Below are 22,399 nucleotides of genomic sequence, written 5' to 3' on the forward strand. Positions count from 1 at the left end.
TATTTCTGAAGATTTTTAATGTGATTAAAGATGATTTGATGAATTATTGCATATGTTATGCTCCGCCCATATAGCTAATGCGCTTGCGCATGCGCAGAACACTTTGTTTTGTGTTTTACGCGTGTGCGCTTGATTGTTTGCTATAATTATTATCGCATTATCGCGCTCAAGATCGCCGCGCTGAAATAGATGATTAAAAGGCGTCTTAATTGCCGCCTCCAGAAAGGACAACACACGTCCGAATCGCCTATTTCGCAAAAGTTTTTAAATTGTTTAAGTCTGCGCAGCACGCAATACCTACACATGATTAATTCGTATTTTTGTGTTACAACAAATTGTTTATGATCATAATATCAAGCTGTGCCTAAGCGTTTTCATCTCTCTATGCACGTACATATGTGAATTGGATTGAGTCGTTCAAGAGTAGGTAGCAATTATTATCCATCATGGAAATCTACTTATAATTGCTTTTTATTCATAATAATTAATCTTGACGTTGCTTTTTTTCGTTCATGTATTTCCCGAGCTTTTATATTCGGCGAATCGCAATTTATTTCCAATCACGATCAAAGTCGCCGTCACATTCATACGCAAATATTTTAAAATGTTGTTTATTTTTACTTTCAAGAAGCCTACTCATACATACGCATATTAAGTGGCCTACGTTTACAATGTTGTATCAGTTAATTGATTGATGGACTCGGGATATTCTTGGATATTTATTTCTATCTGTATTCTTTTGTGTTTGATAAGTTGGTGTGAAATGTGAACACTTGAACAGGATTTTCAATCAGCGAATGCAACGCAATTAAGAACTTGGAACAACGTCGTTGGTCGTGCGACGACGCAAATGAAAAACCAGTTGAGCACAATTGCGAATCGTACGAATAGATCAAGAATAGACAGTTATTGATAGAGAGAGAAGAAACTCGCGATTACGTGTAAACTTGGTGGGTTTTTCTAGATGCTAAATTTGCAGAATCGTGCTGTAGAAATAAATGTAGTTTAAACAATACATCAACAGTAAAAAGTAAGAAGCAAAGGTTGAAATCAATAAAGTGTCTATGTATAAAAGTCTTGCATTTATTTATTGTTGAATTTTTTTTATTATTTGATGATGTTGTATTTTCTTTATTGTTTGACTTCTTGAGTTTGTTGAGTTTGCGGATCGCGTCGTCAAAGACGAATTGCACAATCGCGGACGCGCGGCGGCGCGCAATGCGCTGTTACCTCATTCGATGCGTGCGGATTGTAAAACACGTTCAGTGTGCCAGAGAAATTATTAATTTGCACTTTCACTCGCGGCGCGCCGCTTCGCTTGGCTACTTCGGTGTGCTTAGATGTAAGTTGGTGTTAGGAATTTGGTTTACTAGGCAATACCACAAGCCAAATACAAGATATTTGAGTTTTTTTGGTTTAAGAATTTTTAAATGTGATAATTCTGGCTGATATTATAGAGGTGATGGTGAGTTTGTATGTTTGTGACGTTATTATGTAAAAATGAAACAAGCAATTTTGATGAACATTGGTAGAAATGTGTTTTGGATCTTTGAAAATAAAATAGGCTATTTTTTATTGCAAAAAAATAACTTACCGGTTGTAAAATAAGGGTTGAAAGTTAGTATTCAGTTTTAATCATAGTTATAGTTACCTAATTCACACTTAGATGGCGCGAAAGTGCTTTTAAGCATTTCTTATTTACGAGTATTTAACGTAGTTTGGGAATTTATTGGCAGATTTGGAACATAATAAACCAAAAAAAATAAGAAAATAATTTATTAGGCTTATGTAATATTAAGTATATTGACGAGTAAAATTTTGATTTTTTTGTTTAAAATGAGTTTAACTTATTATGAAATTCTAAGTAAAAGTGTTTATGCATGAAAAGTTGATTGAAAAGTGAATTTGTCCTAGTCCCCTAGTTTAGTGAACCAGTAATAGCGGCGTGTGTGCCATGCTTTCTTGCTTTCTCGACGTCTACTCGCACTTTCATTCGACGTCGCTTTGCGGTGCGCTAATCCTTTCTTTCGTACTCACTTTCGATGCTTTTACGTTAAGTTACATTACTTTGTCGCTCAGCTAATCATTATACTCTTACGCATGTTAAGTATCTCCTTAAACAAATTAAATTTTTTATAAATTCTTGTCAATGCCGTCAATATTTTACTAATATTGTTTTTTTTTTCTGTTGCAGGTAAGCTGACGTTTACTTAACTTAAGTAAAGTTTAAATTACTCCACGTGATTTATACTTTCATCTTACTTCTGACTTAGCACCAATATTTCATTCTTGTGGTAATTGTAAGTATGAAATAAATAAAGTGCATGAACGCTCTAACGTGCTGCTCATTTATTACTTAAGACGTGCATTAACTTGCTAAGTAGAATGAGTTGCTACTTATTTATACATAAACCATTTACGCATTCACTTATGTTTAGTTATTTGTTGCAAATTACGTGCAGAATAATGCAATAAAAACTTAACTTCATCTGGTGAATTAATACCAAATGGCGTTAATGTGACTTAAGTATAGGAAGGCACAAATATCTTCAGAAAATTTAAGATTAAAATAAATCTTTTTACTTTATTTAAGCGTGGAAAACCCAAAATGTAAACAAAAGGCAATTAGTTTAATTTAGTACCAATAAAAAGGTGTTTTAAGCGTTGATAGTAGCTATATTGATATGTTAATGGGTGCTAAAAAAGTTGGGACTTTCTCGCGTTTCGAAACCTGAAAAAAACATTTAAAAATTCGCTGACGAAAATTTGCATTTTGTTCCGCATACATAAACAAGCCACACATTGTACTACCAAAGAAACAATTCTTACATTAATTACAATATTAACAGCATGTAAATAATTAAACAAATTTCGTTTACGAGTGAAATTTTAATTTAATTTTACTGTTTTTAGCTTCAAAAACTCGTAAAATTTAACATTTAAGGAACTTACAAGTTAAAAACTTTATTTTTGATTAAAATTTTCATTTTCACATCGCCACATAAGGGCACCGCGACTATATCATAACAAATACAGGAAGTAATCCGAAGGTAATGTCAATCCGATTGAATAAACAAATGAACACGTTAGTGTCGATTAGACTGGACAACACTTACAGATGTATTATAGTTGAAGTAAAAATAATTTCTTGTCTACTACATACTTTGAATGCTTCCATAGTGGTTTTCAAAGCCGCTCGGTCGAGTTAATTAATGAATAAATGCTAACAAAGTCCAGGCGCACACAACAAGTGTGCCCCGCCCAATATTTTCTCTTTTTCTTGCGCGCACAATTCGCACATTCCTGCGTGCGGTTCCTGTTTGCCAGCTCAGATGACAAGATTTAACAACGTCGCGTTTGAGACACTAAAAAACATTTAACCAGGCAATAACTTTGATTGATACCAGACTTAAAAGGTAACACTAAACTTGTCGAAACTTTAGTTGATGTGTGATTGAAAAGGCGATAAAGTGTAAATCTATGGTTTGGGAGGAAATTGCGGAAAGAAATCTAATTAACCCAAGATAGACTTGGACTTTCTTGTATCTAGCAATCATAAACTAGAAAGACTTGCTGTAAATACTTGTTTTTCTTAATTTATTCGCTATTGAATGTGTGTATTCCTTGTTTTATTTCACTATACTTTAGATTAGATCATATTGAGTACATGGAGTTAAATGTTGATGATTTAAATTAAATTTAGATTTAGTTTTAAGCAGTTAATGTTGTAGTCACGTGTATAACTGGTGTCGAGACAAGGAAATACGTAAAATACGCATTAAGAAAAATGTTGGGAACTCAACTTCTTCAGCAGCTTCTTATGAGAATAAGAATTACGTACTTTCACTTGTTTTTAAACGGTTTTTTATGATATACATGTAGGTTTTAATGTAATCTATGTGTTGGGTTTTTAGAGAATGGATAAAAACATGTAATTAATAAAAGAATAGAGTTTGTGATTAGTTTTCGATTAAACTAGATATTTTTATTATTGATTTTGTTTGGAACAATGCTATTTTTGTACGTTCTGCAGGATTTGCGGCTTTGTGTTCGTTTTTGAATTCCCGAAGCGCGATAAATCAAATACTCCGGTGCGAATCTGGTTCAAATCTCAAAGGTCGTAAATAACCGATAAGTACAGCGATTATTTTTTCAACAATGCGATTTTTCGCCGCATTACGCCCATTTTTCTAAGCTGAAATTTATTTTGTGTTCATAACCTCACTTTCTAATTGAGTATCATTTGATTTCACGTCAGGATAGTTTTTTGAAATATTAATTAAATTATTTTATGACGAATATAATCTTCGTGTGTGTTTATGGAGTTGATGTGCGCTGGTGGCAGCGAGTGGCATGCTTGTGATTGACAGGCAAGGTTCTCAAAATATTTACACTCTCGGTGCGGTCACATGGAGCTCGCATGGTGAGCGCAAAAACAAAAACTATAAATAATTTCAGCGGAATCGTAAAAGCATAGCATCGCAGAATCACACAGAGTGTTTATTCAACGACCGCAAATGATTCTAGAGTTTGAATTATAAATTCTATTCAATTGAAATGTTGAAGTGATTAAAGGCAACTAAGTAACAAAAATACTTTTGTATTTCTAAATTTTCACAAAAGAATTAAATGCCTTAAAAATTTAATTTTGTAATAAAAACTTGTTTAGAATCGTTGTCATTTCAAAATTAATGAAACGACACTAAAATGAGACAAACGTAATCGTTAAACCATATAGTTTTGCCTGCGAGAGCATAAGAGAACACACGATCTTGTAAATTAAAAGAGATAATTAGGATCCCATCGCAGCGTCTTAATCTACGGACTATTCTCCATAAGATAGGATAGTTAAAACGAAAATCTGAGAGATGAAATTTTAATTGTTAAGAAAAAAATTGCCAAGGGGGGGTGCTTGATAATTTTTTTCCATGATTTTTGATAATTAATATCTTTGAAACTAAAAGTGATAGCAACCAGCGCATTGCTGATTATGAAAGATTGCAAACTTCTCTATCAGGTAAAAATATAAAATAATTATATTTCCAATAGCAAACGGTCAAAACACGCCACTAAAAGTACTAAAAAGTGACATTTTTCAATTTTTGTCCATTTTATTCAATCGCGAATATCTCGTAAACTAAAAGAGATAAAACGGATTGAACTGCAGAGCCTTAATATACGGACAATTTTCTATCAAATAAGCTAGTTAAATTAGAAATCTACCAGATAAAATTTTAATTTATAAGAAAAAAATGTATTATAAAAAAATAAATTTAAATTAATTTTACTAATTAGTTTAATTTATATAATTTTTTAAGTTAATTTGATTAAACTCCTTGTTTTCTTCACTAACTTTTTTGCTAATTACTTCCTGCGTAATTTAATTTCTTTTAATTTGGTTAAAGTTTATATAACTTTAGAAATTTTGTAATTTGACATAATTTATTTATTATTACAGTTAAAAATAGTCAGGACCTAAAAACAGCTTAATTTGTTTAACTAAATAATGTTTAGATTATTGAATATTGAAATATAATCGCTTTATGCCTTTGTTCATTGCTAATCGATTAAAAACTTAGACATCGATCTGAGCACGGAATCGTAGAAGTGAAATTGAAATTTACGACATTTTCACTTTCAATACAATCGTACCACATTCAATCTGCACATTTGATTGATTCTGTCACATAAATCGCTTTTACGCTCCGCCTATGGGTTTAAAACTCCTCGACGCTAGATGGCGCCACATAAATATTGTATTTGAAAATTTCCAAGAAAAAAATGAGTTTTATTACTTTGCTGATTTGTTTGTTGAATGAATAATACGCCAGATGAATCAAACAATAGTTAAATTTAATGAATAGTTGACATTGTCGCTGTCATCGTCGATTGTGTGCCGCTTTGTGATCGCGAATTTGTGCGCCGGTAATTTATTGTGTTTTGATGCGACCATGCGACAAATATTACTCATTTACTTCCGATTTGCTGGAAGCGCGTCCCCGGACTCATCAAATGCCGAGCGCTCGACCGATGTCGTCTGTTATTAGCGAACGCGGCGGATCGGAATTAGCGATTTCCGGTTTGCATTAAAATTCACTTGTCATTCGCAGGCGTACATTTATCAACCAAAAACCAACATAAACTCCCAAAAGCAGGTATTAATATCTAAATTTATATTAAAATAAGAATTAAAACGAAAAAAAAAACCGAAAGTAAAAGGAAACACAATAAATAAATTTAATGTGATTGTTATTTTAATTACTTATGTGCATCAATCAACCTGACGCTTCAGTGTTTCTGTTTTTTTCAATTAAAATTATCTAAAGTTGAATATAAAATGTAAGTGTATAGTTGGTTGCATTTGCATGCATTTTTAATTTGTTTGATGTTTAATTTACGACGATGGCGGCACCTGACGTTTGTCTCTCGTCCTCTTCGGTCCGGAACACATTAATCCTCATTTGCATACATATTTACTAGCGCTTTATACAACATTCGAACTGATAAATATTTAAATGCTATAAATATCGAATCAGAAGTTTATAAAAAACGCAATATGCAAATGCACTTTTTTATTGATACTACTATCACGCATACCTACAACTTGAAATCGAAATTAAATCTAAGCATTAAAGATTACTTGACTTTAAAATATACAACTTTTGTTTTTATTATTTATAAGTGTTAATGATATCGGTTTATGATAAATTAAGAGTATAAATCAATTAATTTGGCGATAGTTTCATAAATTTTGTGTTTAAAAACCGGTTAATTTGCATTTTAAATTTATACACAAAATTTTACACGTTCATTGACTTACATTCTAATAGCTTACGTTTTATATTGTTATTGTAACATAGATGGCTCTAGTTATTTGCATTTAATTTTAATTTTACATTTGTAGGATATAAATTATTACTAATTGTGCGGTGTGTCATTTCTATAAAAATGATTGCCTATTAATTAGCATAACATTAGCACGTTGGTTGGTTTGTGTGTCGAGAAGCAGTTTAATTAGATCATAATTATAATTGTTAGCCTAGTGCCGCGTTTTGCGTTTACTTTTCCTTTGCGCACGGTGAATCGTACTGTTTCACTCTAGTTTGCTATATCGAATCTATAATTGTTGCAACTGCAGTTTGTAAAATCAGGTGATTTAGCTTCATTTACATTTAAATCTAATATAATAATAATAATAATAATTGATTTTATTCATGAATACACACCAGATATTTTAATTATTTTTGTTTATTGTAATAATTTTACTACGCGGTGAAAAACACCCTGTATATTAGGACTGAGATATACAATCTTAACGTAGTGTTTAATATTTTATAGAAAAAGAGTTGTTCTTTTGTTTTTTGAGCTTTCCTACCTTATAAATCGTCTAAAACAGCTGTAAAATTCGAAGTTTTTACATATTTTGTAACTTTTTGAAATCCAGTACAATTTCTGAATTACTCATATATAGTCTTTTTAAATCTATGATGGAATGTGGTAAAATTAATATTTATAAAGAATTAGCAAAATATGCGCTTCAAATCCTTCTAAACATCAAATTTTCTCATATTTTCTGATATTTCGTCTCACAAAAGTTAAATTACATAACCAAAAAATGATTTTTAAAGATATCTTATTGCTATTATAATTTGCATGTGGATGACTAATGAGTAAATGAGTTAATATTCCACTGATCTGATCCACTTTCATTGCAAATCATATCGTATCGAATCTATCGTTACAGTATTACGCGTACGAATACGTCATTTCCCGCCCGTCTGTCTGGCTGTGTGTCGGTCGGTCGGATGAATGAGAAAGTGTTTATTAGCGCAAGCGCTCCGTCTCGCCTACTAACTAAGCTACTCACGAATAACGCAAGTGCGGCAGAGTGTGCGAGAGTAAGGAGTAACGATTAAGGAAGTGTAAGTTTCACTTTCTTTTCCATCGCGTTCGCCGGTTCGCCCGTTCGCGCCTTCGCAATGTGCGTAAAAGTAACCCAAACGCACACACTGGTTAATGGTTTTAATAGTCGATAGATACTAGTGTGCTACTGATGGCTGTTGGAAATGAGTGAGTAATGAGTGCGTATTGAAATTAGTAGGCAAATGCGCCAGTGCGCCAATGCGCCAATTATGAATGATGAAAGTGTGAGTTTCGCTCTCTTCGCTCTTATTTCTTATTTTGCGTCATCGGCATCATGCGAAAGACGGTGGCGGCGGGGCTGCCTACTGACCCACTGTCGGTGACTCCTACTTTCGAACATTTCTATTAAAATTTAGTAAATGATTGATTACAAATGATAATATTGTAGTTTCCTTGATTTTCTTTATGTTTTACTCCTTGGTTAGGTTTAAAACTAATATTATAAATACGAAATGTTAGTTTTTGTGTTTTTTGTTTGTTTGTGATGCATTCAAGCAAAATCCATTTGACCAATTTTGATAAATTTTGGTGTAAAGATATTTTTTGCCAAGGAAAAGTAAATAGGCTACTTTTTATCACAAAAATTTAACCTTAAGGGTGTAAAATAAGGGATGAAAGTGGGTATGGAGTTTCAATCACAGTTCTAGTTACATAATTCAAATGTAGATGGCGTTAGATATTTTTATTTACATTTTTTTTAAATTTTAAAATAAAATTGGAAATTTAATGTAAAATTTGGCAAATAGAGTGTACTTTTGACGAAAATTCATTCTGCAGTTAATAATTTGCCGCTAGATGGCGCAATATTCAATTCGCAAGCATTTTTTCTCTTGAAATCTTATTCCTAAATGAAACCGCATGAAAATTACACATCCGCATTTGGCAGCCAGATACCTAACCACCGCAAATAGGTAAATCGTGCATCGACGAGCGCTCGTGCATTCATGCACTCGTGCTCTTAAGCTCACTGCACATTGCCATCTTGCTGGCAAGATGCAGGAAATGCACTCACCTCAACTCGGCGCAACGCAACTCTTATTGCATTAGCATACAGCCAACTTACAAGTACACACACAATCACATGCGGTTGGTAAACTTGTGTTGGCACAATTTCTGTTTAGTCGAACACCATTTTTTTGTTCTTTTTACTTTTCTTTGTTTTTATCCACAAGCGCACACATATGTCATAGTGGTGGTGTATTGGTGTAGAGTGCGCTTTGCCGTATTCCCGTCTGCGCCGACGTAGAACATTTCCGGGTTCGACTTCATTCTTCGTTTCTTGTTTGCGTTCGTTTGCGCACGGCAAGCATTAGTTGAGTATTAGTATACTACGGAGTAAATTTCATGATTATCTTATTCCTCTACCTCTTGCATGCTGAATTATTTTATGCACAAACAAACAACTTGCGAAGTAATGAGGCAGAGAAGTGAAGAGCTGAAGAGTGTAGTATCATGGATGAGGCATTGTTTTCATTCGCTTTTTATGGCTTGTGTTGTTGGTTCGCGTGTTTTGTGTGTTGTTTGCCGACAAGCGCGAGTGAAGTGTCGGAAAAGTCGGGAAGTGGCACACTGTTGCAGTGTGTTACTCAGGAAACTTCCTAAACTTTTTGTTTTCCTTAAGAAAATAAAGAAATATTTACTATAAGATAGAAATAGCATCCGGCAGATATTTAAAATGCAAATTTTGGGATAAAGTGTAATAATTTAAAAGTTTTAAGTAAGGTTTTACACTTTGTACTGTTATTGTAATGTAGATGGCGCTAGTTGAGCTTGTAAGGTAGCGCCATCTACTTGATACTTACCAATATAAAGTTGAAGCCTATTGTAGATATACTTACAGCGCCATCTGTTGAAAACGTATGGAATTCATTAAAAATACTTTTTACAATAAAATTTTATTTTGGCAAATAATTGAGATAAAAACTAGTTTATATCTTAATCCTGACCAAACTGCATATAGTAAACAAGATTTCATTAATATCGGTTCAATAGTTTAGAAGTTATTGGTGCACAAACAATCTGCAACTATATTTTTACATATAAACCAAGGTGCTACTCAAATAAAAACACTCAAAATATACTTGCGTAGTCTTTTTGCATTAATTTAGCAAAAACTTATTTTTTTAGTCAAAAATTTAACATTTAAGTCATTCGTGCTTGTATCGGATGCAATAACATCAACATGACATGGATGCGCGCACTTTCACTTTAATTCACATCTCGTGCGTCTCGCGAAGTTTGTCGCATCGACTTGCGTAATAATCGCGGTTTTTTCCCAACCGCTTCAAACTCACTTCACTACTTGTCCCCGAGTCTTATAAATAAACAAATAAATAAAACATAATTACCAAAATTCACAACCCAACCGGATTTGGTTTATAATTACAATAATTATTTTAATTATATTTATTAACAACGCTAACAAAATCATTTCGGTTTGGAGTGATTCGTGTTTTCCGGAAATTCGAATTCCGAACGGCTTTCCAATAACTAATGCAACTAATAGATTAAGAGACGTGATCGACCGGTTAGTGGTGCCTGGCATCCATCCTTAAACACCTAATTTCCTGTTCGGTTTATTTCTATTTTATTTCTGTTGAATTTCTTTCAAAGCATTGCGAAATAATGTAAAAATGTTCACGCAAAAAACGGCGCGTAACAAAAGTTAACGAAAAGCAACAAAAATCGAAAGTTGAGGAGAAATTTAAGCGCACGCAAGAATTTTGACAGGTGAACAACCTCTTAATTTAACACTAACCACAACATCTATTTTTATAACGTTTATTTAATATTTATATAATTATTATCCACTTTCAACGGCTATTATTTATGACTTTTCTTGAAAACTTATTCTCCGATGGTGTTTTTTTGGACGTAATCAGATTAAACATTAATGAACAATAATTTCCCATCATTACGTGTACATTATTGTGTGTTGTGTTTTTTTTTTTCGTGTATCATGTAAATTTTCTTCTCATTGTCTCCCTAGGAACATTAATTTTTCACATCGTATAGATTTGTATAAATTTACAATCAATAGTCTAATTGCAACGTCTGTAAATCCACCAAATGCTTGTTACACTCAGCGAGATGATGTAGTTGTTGTTGATTAACGTATTTTAATTACCGATAATGAACGCTGAACTGACGTTGAGGATTGCGATGAGCATCCGGTCGACGGACGTGATTTAATGGTTTTAATCGATGCCACACGTTAATATATCAACGAACATCTTCATTTTCTTTAATTTATGCGGCAATAAATCAAACATTGGAAAAATGTGATGAGGAAGTAAAAGTTGATTAAATTTTCTTTAAATTTGCCCACTATGCAAATGTTAAATGTTAAATATGAGCCGCCTACGTTGAGGATGGAATTCGAACTTAAGGTCAGGTTTGCGATTGCTTTTTGAAGTTGAGGGCGTCACAATTTCATGCAGATAAAATCGAACGTGTAATTATTCTCCAAATTGAATATCTTCGTATTTTAATATGTTAAGTACAAGGAAATGAGTTGTATTTTTCGCTAATTGCACGTTTGCATACTTTCATTTTCGTTATTCGCGCTGCATTTGTTTCTAGTTGAGTTTATCATTAGTAAAAATAAAAAACTCAGTTCGTAATTAATGCTTTTGTTTGTTTGACGTGATTTTTGCGCGGCAAACAAAAGTAAAAGTTTAAAGTTGTTAAACTGCGTTAAATTTCCGTGCGGATTCCCAGAATGTGCATCCAAACGCGTTCCGTAATTGAAACGAAACGAACGCAAGGCAGAAAGAAAGAAAATGCGCGGAACTAACAACACACCGCATGGAAAACAAACGATTGCGCAATTCGCAGCAACAAAAAACTGAGAAACAAACGAGGAAAAAACAAAACAAGATGTTTAACTGTTGTAAGACTAATATTATACATATTACCTGCCTAGTTATATTAACAAAAGTGTTGAAAAAAAGAAATTATATAATTTTTATTGTCAGATTAACTTTTCTTCGTCTGGTTGGCGTGAAAATGTTATCTCGATTGTTGAATTTTCCACGCTGATTTTGCGTTCCGCGTTACACTTATTTATTGCACGCTATTATTATGCAAGAGTGCTGAGAGATTCTTAGTTGACGAGACAATAATCAGGATGCGCTGTAAAAAAATTATATAGTTGTAATTCTTTACTTAGCACGAATGACATTTTGTAAAAAATCAACTTTTTCTTTTTAATTTCGTAAAAATCATGTTTTTCTTTATTAAGTCACTTTAATTTGTCAAATTAGCTATGTACGCACATAAAATATAATTTACTAACCCTGGTCATGTTATTTTTGTTGTTTTTGTATATTTAAATAGTCGTAAAACCTTTTCAAAAGCTTTTGCTGTTTGCCATTGAAGTAAATCGCACGCAATAATGAAATTAATCAGAATTAATGGTTTAATTCGTCGACTACAATCATTTCATTCAACTGGTATACAAATCCAGTCGCCATTCATGATTTTCCACTCAATGTCACATGATTTCCACAATACTGAATAGCGCACATCAAGGATGAGTTTTGTTGATAAGCGTTGCACATAAAAAGCGCACAGGAAATGCATAAAATCAAAGACAAACTCAATAAATTAATTAATCTCTTAATATATGCACACATAGCGTTTATCTCTTTGTTTCTCATCGAGATAGGTATGAAATATTAATGACATCTCTGGAATCACGTGCGCGGCAGTGTCGTGGGTTTTCGTCAATAAATAAATATTGATGAACGTCCCAAGACACTGTGCGGCGGTCGATAAATCAACGTGAAATTAAAACAAATGAAACAAAGCATGAGTTGCTAAAGAATATCGCGCAGGGAACAACGAATGCTTAACGATCAGCTGAACACCTGTTGTGTGGAGTTTAAGTGCGGTTTCGACACGCACCGATTTGCATTCACTACATATTAATTTGACAACATAATTATAATTATTACAGCTTTAGATTGTATCGAATATCATAACCTTAAACACCTACTAGCGACATCTATGGATGTATAAATATATGTTTAGCAAGCAATTTGTTATTTTTCTTGGTCACTTTGTTCTGTTTTCGTTTTTTATTTTCTAATGTGTTAGCTTAATAATTTTTGACGTCTTGGCCCGGGTCCATTTGGTGATTTTCTACATTTTCGCGATATTTCCAAGCGAACATTAGCATGTTCCTTAATGATGGGCATCAATCAACACGACACCGACCCACGGAAAACATTTAACTGTGTTTTTTTTCGCTTTCGAATCTTTTTTGAAGCAAAAGAAACAAAATCACAATTAGGATTCATTAAATTTAACCTGTTTGAATATCAAATCTTAAATTGAGGTTATAATATGTTCTGATTTTGTATCATAGATGGCGTTGGTTGTTAGTACAATTAACTACTGTGTTATTATGATGCCTGCTCCTTATGTAACGACAATGAGGTTTCAATAGCTTTACCGACAAGTTACAAGCGATTGTTTAACGTAGTTGTCTCCGGAATGAATTTATGAACTTCCCATGAGAAAACCTATTGAGAAAAATGTTCCTGTGATACAATGTGTTGCAGGCGTGATTTTTTTCCTCTTCCTAGGACGTGTTTTGTCTGGGTGCTTCACACATTCCGATTCCGATTCTTTTTTTCATGAATGACAACATGTGCAGTATGTAATGTATCATGCGTGTGACGTGCGATCTTATCGACGGAAGTGAGCATTTTATTGGCGAGCCGACGGACGCATCAACATTGTTATTACTTATTAAATTATTGTTATTACCGCGCCGCGGCTTGTGCAGTCTATCGGTTAATGCGATTACTCGCATTATCTTGATTTTTGCGTGTGCGCGTTGTTTTGTTTCGCGGCGAGCGCAAATTTGACGCTATAATTATTGCGTTGATTTCTATCATCTTGAAAGAGCACCTCCGCCATTATGTGTTGATATTTATATTTAGACAATTAGTGCAACCTTAGCAGCACGAGCAGAGTAGGAACCCAGCAACATGTTAATTAATATCGACGCATGTTGGCATCGGTTGACAGGCGCGCGCCTAAAAATAGGCAACCTCCAATACACGCTCGAATGCACGGCGGGCATTTCGGGTTGTGGATGCTTTTCAAACGAATCGAGTCGAGAGAAAAAATGATGATTCTGCTTTAGTTTAACGGATCTCAACGTTTCCGAAGAAGAAACAGAGTTTTGTAAGATATTTACGCGTGACAAACGAATAAAGTCATTAATTTCGGTTTGTAATGAAGGGTAAGGATCTTCAAAATAGGTTAGATTCATGATTCTATGAATACGCATGTGTGCGTGAAGGTTTTAAAAATAATTAATAGCAAACATGTTTGTATTTTTATTTTTGACTATTTTTTGAGGATATTACCACTCAAATAGAGCAAATTCTTATAAAATTAATTTATTATTACTAAAAGATGTAAAAGAACGATGACAATGCATCTATCGCATACCACAGCGGCGTTATTTAATGTCGTGGATGCGATGCGGAGGAGAAACATGTTTCGCATAGAAGAAGTGTATAATTAACGAATGTATCAAGGACGCCGACAAATGATCACAATTCGCGGACGAGCGGACACTCGTCGTCGCCGACTCGACGAAAATCCACACTCATACATTCATGCTTACTCATTACACAAACCATAACAAAAATCTTACGATATTAAATTACCAACATAAAATCCCAATGCATCTAATGCAGTCAGCATGTCTGGTTGCATATATTATAACAACTCTAAACTATGCATGTAAATATGTATGTGTGTATTTAATTTACATACGAATGCTTAACGATATCGGTGATTTATGACTTAATTAGTTTCTGTGTCGATTCGAGCGAATTGTCTCGCCCAGCGGCAATTCTTTTGATATGCATTAACAATAACGATCCAAGTGCTTGGAATTGTATCCGGTCGCCTTTAAATGTTCAAACAATTAAACTTTTATTACTTATTTAATTGTTAGAGACACGTTACTGATGTTAAACGTCGTGAGTTCTTAGAAGAAAAGAAAAACATGGAATTTCAATGCTAAATATTAAATTTAAATATTTTTGACTTTGTTTTCGCTGCAATTTGTTGAATTTTCTTGCTTTGCAGTTTCTTTCTGTATAATTAATATTTATGTCTTGTCTTGCGGTGGGTAGCAACTAATAAATCGTATTATTACACCAAGCATTATGCTTTAATGAGAGATTAATTTGCCTACGACTCAACACGCGTCATAACAATATTTATCTTAACATTTTCCTTCGTTCACATCAAAAGTGCAAAAGGTAATAAAAAACAACTTCATGATTTATCAAGTTTAATGTAATTCTTTGTTCTGAAATAAAGTTTGAATCGCTTTTTTCACGTGCTCTTCGTGATCTTTAAAGATTTAAATCGACGTTAAATCATTCATGTTGCGTCCATTATACTTAGTTTTATCTCTGTTTAGTTTGCTGCGCACCGTTGTACGCCCTCAACTTTTGGCTCATTGGTTCTGTGATATTCTGATGGCTATGTTTCGGAAGTGAAAGTCGAAAAAACTTGTCCGGGTGTCGAAAAAACTCGTAGTACCAACGCGCGATGTCTTCGCGCACGTTCTACTTTCACATTTTTCGTTTGGATAAACTTTTTTAAGGTCTTAACAAGATGTTATGAGTGAATACAAAGAAAATTTACACAAAAAAGAGCTTCAAAATGTTTATTGAAGTGAAAACGCACCTAAAGAGCGCTTTTGACATAGTATATAGGCAACCAGTACAACTTAAGTGTGTTTCAGGATCGTTTTTCTTGGAATTCTGTGCGGGTGGTTTTCAGAAGTTTTAAATTACTTGTCTATTTGAATAAAAATGTTTCTTCTATGCATTATAAGCTCTTATAGCGCTCTTATTGCTCCAAAACGAACACAAATCCTTACAGAATTAATACAGATGTCAAATTATAGGTTAAGTAAATAAGGTTATTGACATCCAGATGGCGTGGTTGCAAATATACTCCAAAAAGCAATATTATTTATATCTGAAGTATAAAAGAGAGTTATTGAGATATCTTTCATTTTGTTTTGAAACGCAAGTATTAAACACTTTGTTTATTCATAAATACACCGAAAATTAGCATTGTTTGTCTATCATGAATATATTATATGGTTTAATATGAAAATATTAACTATTGGAAAGTTTTTTGTAGTGTTTTGTTTTTCTTGCTCTCGTCATAATATTTTATATTGCTGTTCAGGGACGTCAAGAGTTTAAAACGGATTAAAACCTAATAAGTGTGGGCGTCCAGCGTTAATATTTGCATGCGCATCCTTTACACTCGGCTCGCTCTTCACTTCACTTCACTTCACTTGACTTCAAATTTATTTCAATAGAATTCTTTAAGGGGTTTTATCTACTAACTTCTCACTGGCTTTACTTCCGTGAAATATTGCATTACTTCACACATTAAAAAATTAACAAGAAAAGCGGTTTCAAATTCAAATTTCAATAAAATTTCGAGAAATAATTAAAGAAACACTTCAAAACTTTAATGATTATATTTTTTTCTGCATCCAAATTTTAATTGTATAATAATATTATTATAATTGGTATAAAAAACAATATTTGCTTTTCTTGTATTGTTTGTTCAGTAACGTTAACAATGTCATTCATAGGTTGAAGTGGTTCGATACAGAGTCACAAAGGTCAAGCCTTTTTATGATTATTTTTCTAAATATTCTGCGCAACTCGTTGACAACCATGAGCAGCACCATCGATTGTCGCAATAAAATTGTCTCGTGATTCGTTTGTTTCGCGTTGTGCGCTCTTGTCGAGGAAAATTCTCACACAATTATTATAATCTGTTTGTTCTTTCAATAACTCACCAACTCGCATCGCACAATAATTTGCATGTTTCATACGATGCGATACCATGTGTTACAAAATAAATATTTTCTTCAAAACTATTTTTATAGAAAACATTTACACATTTTAAACATTGTTCTGATTTAATTTGACAGTTTTTATGTAGTAGATATTAAAGGTTATGTTGCGTTATGTCGCGTTAGTAGGTATCATTAGTGAACGCATTGTATGCAAATTACACCATAACTCGCCAAAGACAACATTAGACGACAATGAAAAGCAAAAATAATTATTAATTAGTGTCTTCCATGCTGTCCGCCATTGCTAAACAAATTAAACAGTTGACAAACGCGCCGTGCAAACAATGCCAGCGGCAAAGCCTAAACAAACATATTCTTCATGCGATGACAGATTCTTTATTAAATAAAGAGGTTCAAGGACGGTTTTATGAATGATTTGACAATTACTAGAAACATTCCAATGCGTGCATAGTTTTTATTTGTTATATTTATCAATTTTTGTTGTTCATTTCGCAGGAAATAGTAAACCGGCTCATCCTCACGGTCATGGTCACTCTGCAATCAAAGACCTCGCGAGCGGCATGCTCGCTGGGGGCGGCGGCGCCTGCAATGAGGACAAGAAAGACGACGGCGAGCTGTGGAACACCGTCGAGGCGCAGACCGCCTTCCTCGGCCCCAATCTCTGGGACAAAACTTACGAAACAGATCTCAAGGTATTTACAACACATCCGCCATTTGAAATTTGGAAAATTTTATGTTTTACAATTAATATTCAAATAATAATTTGTAGTACGTGGACCTCGATGAATTCTTGTCCGAAAATGGCGTCTCGATGGACGGTTTGGGCTCACACGGGTCCATCGGCCCTTTGAGCTCCTCACATGGGGTGCCCAAACGAGAACGATCACCCAGCCCCAGCGATTGCATGTCGCCGGACACGATGAACCCACCGTCACCTGCAGATTCAAGTGAGTATCCACTAACCTCAAAAAACAGCTATTGACAATTGACTAGACTAATGTGGACTAATGTAAACATGGCTGATGGTGTGGTTTCTAACCTAACTTAACAAAACATGCTTTAACCTGTTTATATTTATTTGAAAACATCAAAAATTTGAATAAATATGTAAATACTTTAATTTTATTAAGAATTTTTGATGTTTTCAAATGCAAACATAAATGTCTCAGCCTGAAATCGACTGAAAAAGAATCTTCAACGAAACAACCATTATTTCTAGTATTAGTATGTTGTAATACGCGGCTTATCTCAAATCAAAACCACGTTCAATGTCACTGATGAATTTTGAAAGTATTAAAAGTGTGTCCAAGTTGCTTCTTGCTCTCCGGTGACGAGTTCAAGATTCTATTTTGGCTGTAAACCTTATCGCGGCGCGCCGACTCCAGCCGCCATCTTTGAAAGCTTCCATCTTGTGTTTTGACGTGTCCTGCGTGTCGTGTAACTTTCTGGATCGTCACCACGTTAACCACGCCGTGTTTGTGTGTGAACCGCTTCCTGTTTCGCATCTGTTGCTCGTTTGTTTCCGGCCGGTAGCCGGTAGCGCGGCTCGCGTCGCCGCCCTCATTCTCTCTCTCGGTGTTACACCATACTAATGTCTAAAATACAGTTTTTTCTGAAGCCTTGTCGATGGCTTCGAGTAGTCGCGACTTTGATCCACGGACAAGAGCATTTTCAGACGAAGAGCTCAAGCCGCAGCCGATCATCAAGAAGTCGCGGAAGCAGTTCGTGCCCGAAGACCTCAAGGACGACAAATACTGGGCGCGTCGCAGGAAGAACAACCTAGCGGCGAAGCGGTCACGCGATGCGCGTCGCATGAAGGAGAATCAGATCGCCCTGCGTGCTGGTTATCTAGAGAAAGAGGTAAAACACAAGCGGCAACACTTTGGGGAATGCAACTGCTGCCAGTGGTGACTTCTAGCGGCGAAAACCTGACTTAATCTCGACCGCCAGACGTCGCTGTCTATAATTTTAAATAATCTGTAATAATATTGTTTGTTTCTTGATTTTTTTAATAGAATATAGGTTTGCGGCAAGAACTGGAACGACTGAAAAAAGAAAACCTCCTGCTACAAAACAAATTGGCGAAGTACGAGGACGTGTAACGCGCGCATCCATTCAGCGAAGCACATTTGTAACGCCAAAACTGGTCTCCGTAAATTGTAAGCAACCTAACCTAAAAGAATAGCTCACCACACATAACCAACAAAACAAAAGAGGAAAAGAAAAAAAACGCAAACAGATCAAGCAGCAGCACCACGTGTCGTCGTCTTCGTCGCTGGAGCAACGAAAACAAAACACACAAACAAAACAAACGACTAGCCACATTGTATATAAAAGCATACACATCGTACCGTTTAGTAGTCATCAAAACAAAACAAAAACCCTAGCTCGTAAGGATATTAATTTTAGTTGTTAAAGGAAAACAAATACGCAGTGGGTTAAGCAAACAAGTAAAGAAAACAACGGCGTCAACAAAAAACACACAGAGAATAACTAAGAGAAAACATAATATATATATTATATTAATAAATCTATTCAAATATTATATATGAATACTATAATGATTATAAAGTTCAACGTAGCAAACCAAACATTCAGAAAAAGATTGAAAAATTTACAAAAAAACAAAAAGAGTGCATAACACAAGTTGCGATCGGCAGATGGCGCTACACGCGCGGATTTCATGCGGGTTTTTCATCGTCGACATCAAGCATCCAATTCAAAATCCAGTGAGATATTATAAAATGCATCGTGATCATTGTAGAATAATCGCTTTACGATTGAATATTATATATTTGTAATACAAACGCTGTATCAGCGTTTCGCAATTACTGCCATTGTCAATTAGGTTATGTGTTGCGTGCGCTCCGCCTGGTAGCGCCATCTCGCCGACGGCAAACTAAGCCTTTAGTTTAAAAACTTACCTAAAGTAAAAGATTTCATCGCATTATGATCTAGACGTGTAGAAATTACGAACGTTTAAAACTATTCTAACACACACAGAGCTATTTAAGAAAACAATGCGAAATGTCGATTATATTCTATGAAATTGTATGTATAAAAAACACGTTGTGAGAAACTTTAAGATGGCCGAGCGTATGAGTGACACACCGCAAGATGGCGGTGTGTCCATATGCGAGTCGGCGCTTGTTAATCCTTAACTAAAGTAATTGTTGATTGTTTTTATGTTTATATAGTCTATTTTTTGAGTTGAGACGCAGCGGAGAGATAACAAAACGTAAAACAAAACAAAACAACCCGAATGCTCACAATCGATGGACGAATTAATGAGAAACAAGATGGCAGCTGAATAGCATATGTAGCAGTTTGAACGTGTAGCGGATTTTCTAGGTTACGTAAATTTAAATGACATTAAATGACACTTGATTAAAAATGCACATTTAGAGAGATGAACTCAACAAGAGAGGAAAACAATTGAAGCCGCTTAACAGAAACTTGTTGTATTTATTTAGAGGTTATAGAACGAACGCAACTAGAATATTATACATTCGTAGAGAAAAGAGGTTATGATTAGGTCGTTAATTCGTGAAAATTTTTTGCGTTGTTTGTTAGTAGAACGTGAATTAATTCCCCAATTCGGCAAACTATATAACGACGAGCGAACAACATCCGGTAAACAAAACTGATACCATATATAAAAACGTTGTTATTTAATGTGTTACAAGTGAATGACAAAGACAATAACTGATTGGGGAGATTAATTAATTGCAATTATTGTTACGAGTAAAAACAAACAAACAAAACGTAGTTACCTTTAACATAGAACACACGAAACACATACACACCAGAGGGCGCCACGAGCATGAACTACCTAATGTACCTATCTAATGTTTAATTATCGTTTAATTACCCCGTTTAAGTTTAAGTGTACATTGCAATGCGAGATTTTTTTCATTTTTGTTGTATATTTTTGAGTTTATATTGTGTTTTGATTGTTTGTACATAGAGTTCATTTGTTTGTAAACAAATCCAACCGTAAATTTTGACAATATTCGAATTTGTGGTTGGATTTTTGTTATGACGTGTTGCTTCTTGGGTTGCCTATACTCTATACACAAACCACACACACTCATTGTCGATACCATCACTTGGATGTTAAAACGTTTAAACGTGTTTTGATGTAATGTTACCTACTCACTGACAAAATGTTACCAGTTAAAGCTCGAGTTGTGACTGTTGTGACTCAAATCAAATGTGGTGCGAAGGGAACGCAAGCAAACGTCGAACGGTGATGTCAAAATATGTGAACGCGTACTGAATGAATTTTTTGATAAAAAAATATAGTTGCCTTACAAAAGTGACACACGATGAATGACGCTGAACCTTTTATACGAGAATGATATTGCAAGATTTTGAATTTGCGTGCGCGAAATGCCGTTTTTATATATGAACGCCAACGATGTCAATACGAAGCGATGAATGAGAATATGTTATGATACGTAAATGTTACATGTTGAAAAAGTTTATAAAACAAATGAATTGTTTGACACATGATGAACACCCACCACAGAAACACATACATAAACACACAACGTATTTTTCATTACCAGCCACACCGAACCCCGAAACGATTTTGGATGTATTTATACGTAAATTATACTCATGTTACCATCTGTACATTTTACTTGTTACTCTGTTTCGGACACCAATCTGCAAATGATGAATGGCTTACGTTTTAAGTACTTTTGTTACCAATTGTTATTGATTTGATTGTTTATTATGATGTGCAATGCGAAGAGAGATGCGAAACAAGTGAACAATTGAACGACGGCCTCATTCAACCAAACAAACAAAGCAAACAAAAGTGTGCGCAAACAAAATACAATATTATTGTAGCGAGATTTGATTTTTTGAATTTTTTGAATGGGTTTTTCGTTTCTTACTGCTCTGTCCTACGATTTTAGGCAAAGTTGCGATGAAATTATGTTGTTACAAGATGAAACGTTATCTTTTTTTTTTTGTTTTGTTATCTTTATTATTATCTCGTTTTTAATTTTTATTATTATTATTATTATAAATACTGTATGATTGCTTTTTATTTTTGTTCATGATTCATTTTTCTTCTTCTTTTCTTTCTTCTTTCTCGGTTCATTTCGATTCATTTTATTTAAATTGTATAAAAAATCGTTGCTGTTCACGAGCATTAAAATATATAAGTAATGTGGTAGAAAAACAGAAGCATATTATTTGTAACTCGTATTTTTGATGTCCTCGTCTAGCGACTGTTTAGAGACTTCTAGGGAGCTTAACAATTGAACGTAGAGCACTCTTGTCGTAGTATAATTAATGAAGAAAGCTGGCGACTCTTATTGTGTTGAATAATCTGTTAATCTGTTAATAGTTTGCATGGAACTATTTGGCGACTTTACAACGACTTATTACTTCACAGCTATAATGAAATACGTTAGTTAAACATTTTAATTATGATAGCGTAACATTTAGATCATTTGTAGTACCATTGTAGATATTTTTGTAAAAAAAATGAAATATGAAAGCAACAACGAGAAAATTAATAGATTTGATTTTTTGTTTTTCCAATATGTGTTTGTCTTTTTTCTTATGTGTGTA

At 34.1% G+C, this 22,399-nt stretch overlaps 1 protein-coding gene across 5 annotated transcripts in view; it reads left to right on the top strand.

Moving 5' to 3' along the window:
• Pdp1 (PAR-domain protein 1) overlaps positions 1-22,369 on the top strand; it is a 52,317-nt gene extending 29,948 nt beyond the window's left edge. For 3 of the 5 annotated variants that reach the window (XM_065303958.1, XM_065303957.1, XM_065303954.1), the window contains exons 2-5: positions 17,306-17,502; positions 17,580-17,757; positions 18,417-18,670; positions 18,826-22,369. In XM_065303958.1, the coding sequence (XP_065160030.1) occupies positions 17,306-17,502; positions 17,580-17,757; positions 18,417-18,670; positions 18,826-18,912 (716 nt within the window). In that variant the 3' untranslated portion in view covers positions 18,913-22,369. The remainder of the gene's footprint in view (positions 1-17,305; positions 17,503-17,579; positions 17,758-18,416; positions 18,671-18,825) is intronic. The other 2 variants (XM_065303955.1, XM_065303956.1) reach the window with 2 other exon arrangements.
• The last annotated feature ends 30 nt before the right edge of the window (positions 22,370-22,399 follow it).

The sequence above is a fragment of the Atheta coriaria genome, unplaced genomic scaffold (assembly GCF_025399875.1).
Source record: "Atheta coriaria isolate IRGN ID8LTWV9N9 unplaced genomic scaffold, Caltech_Dcor_3.1 hic_scaffold_6_pilon, whole genome shotgun sequence".
Lineage (NCBI taxonomy): Eukaryota > Metazoa > Arthropoda > Insecta > Coleoptera > Staphylinidae > Dalotia > Dalotia coriaria.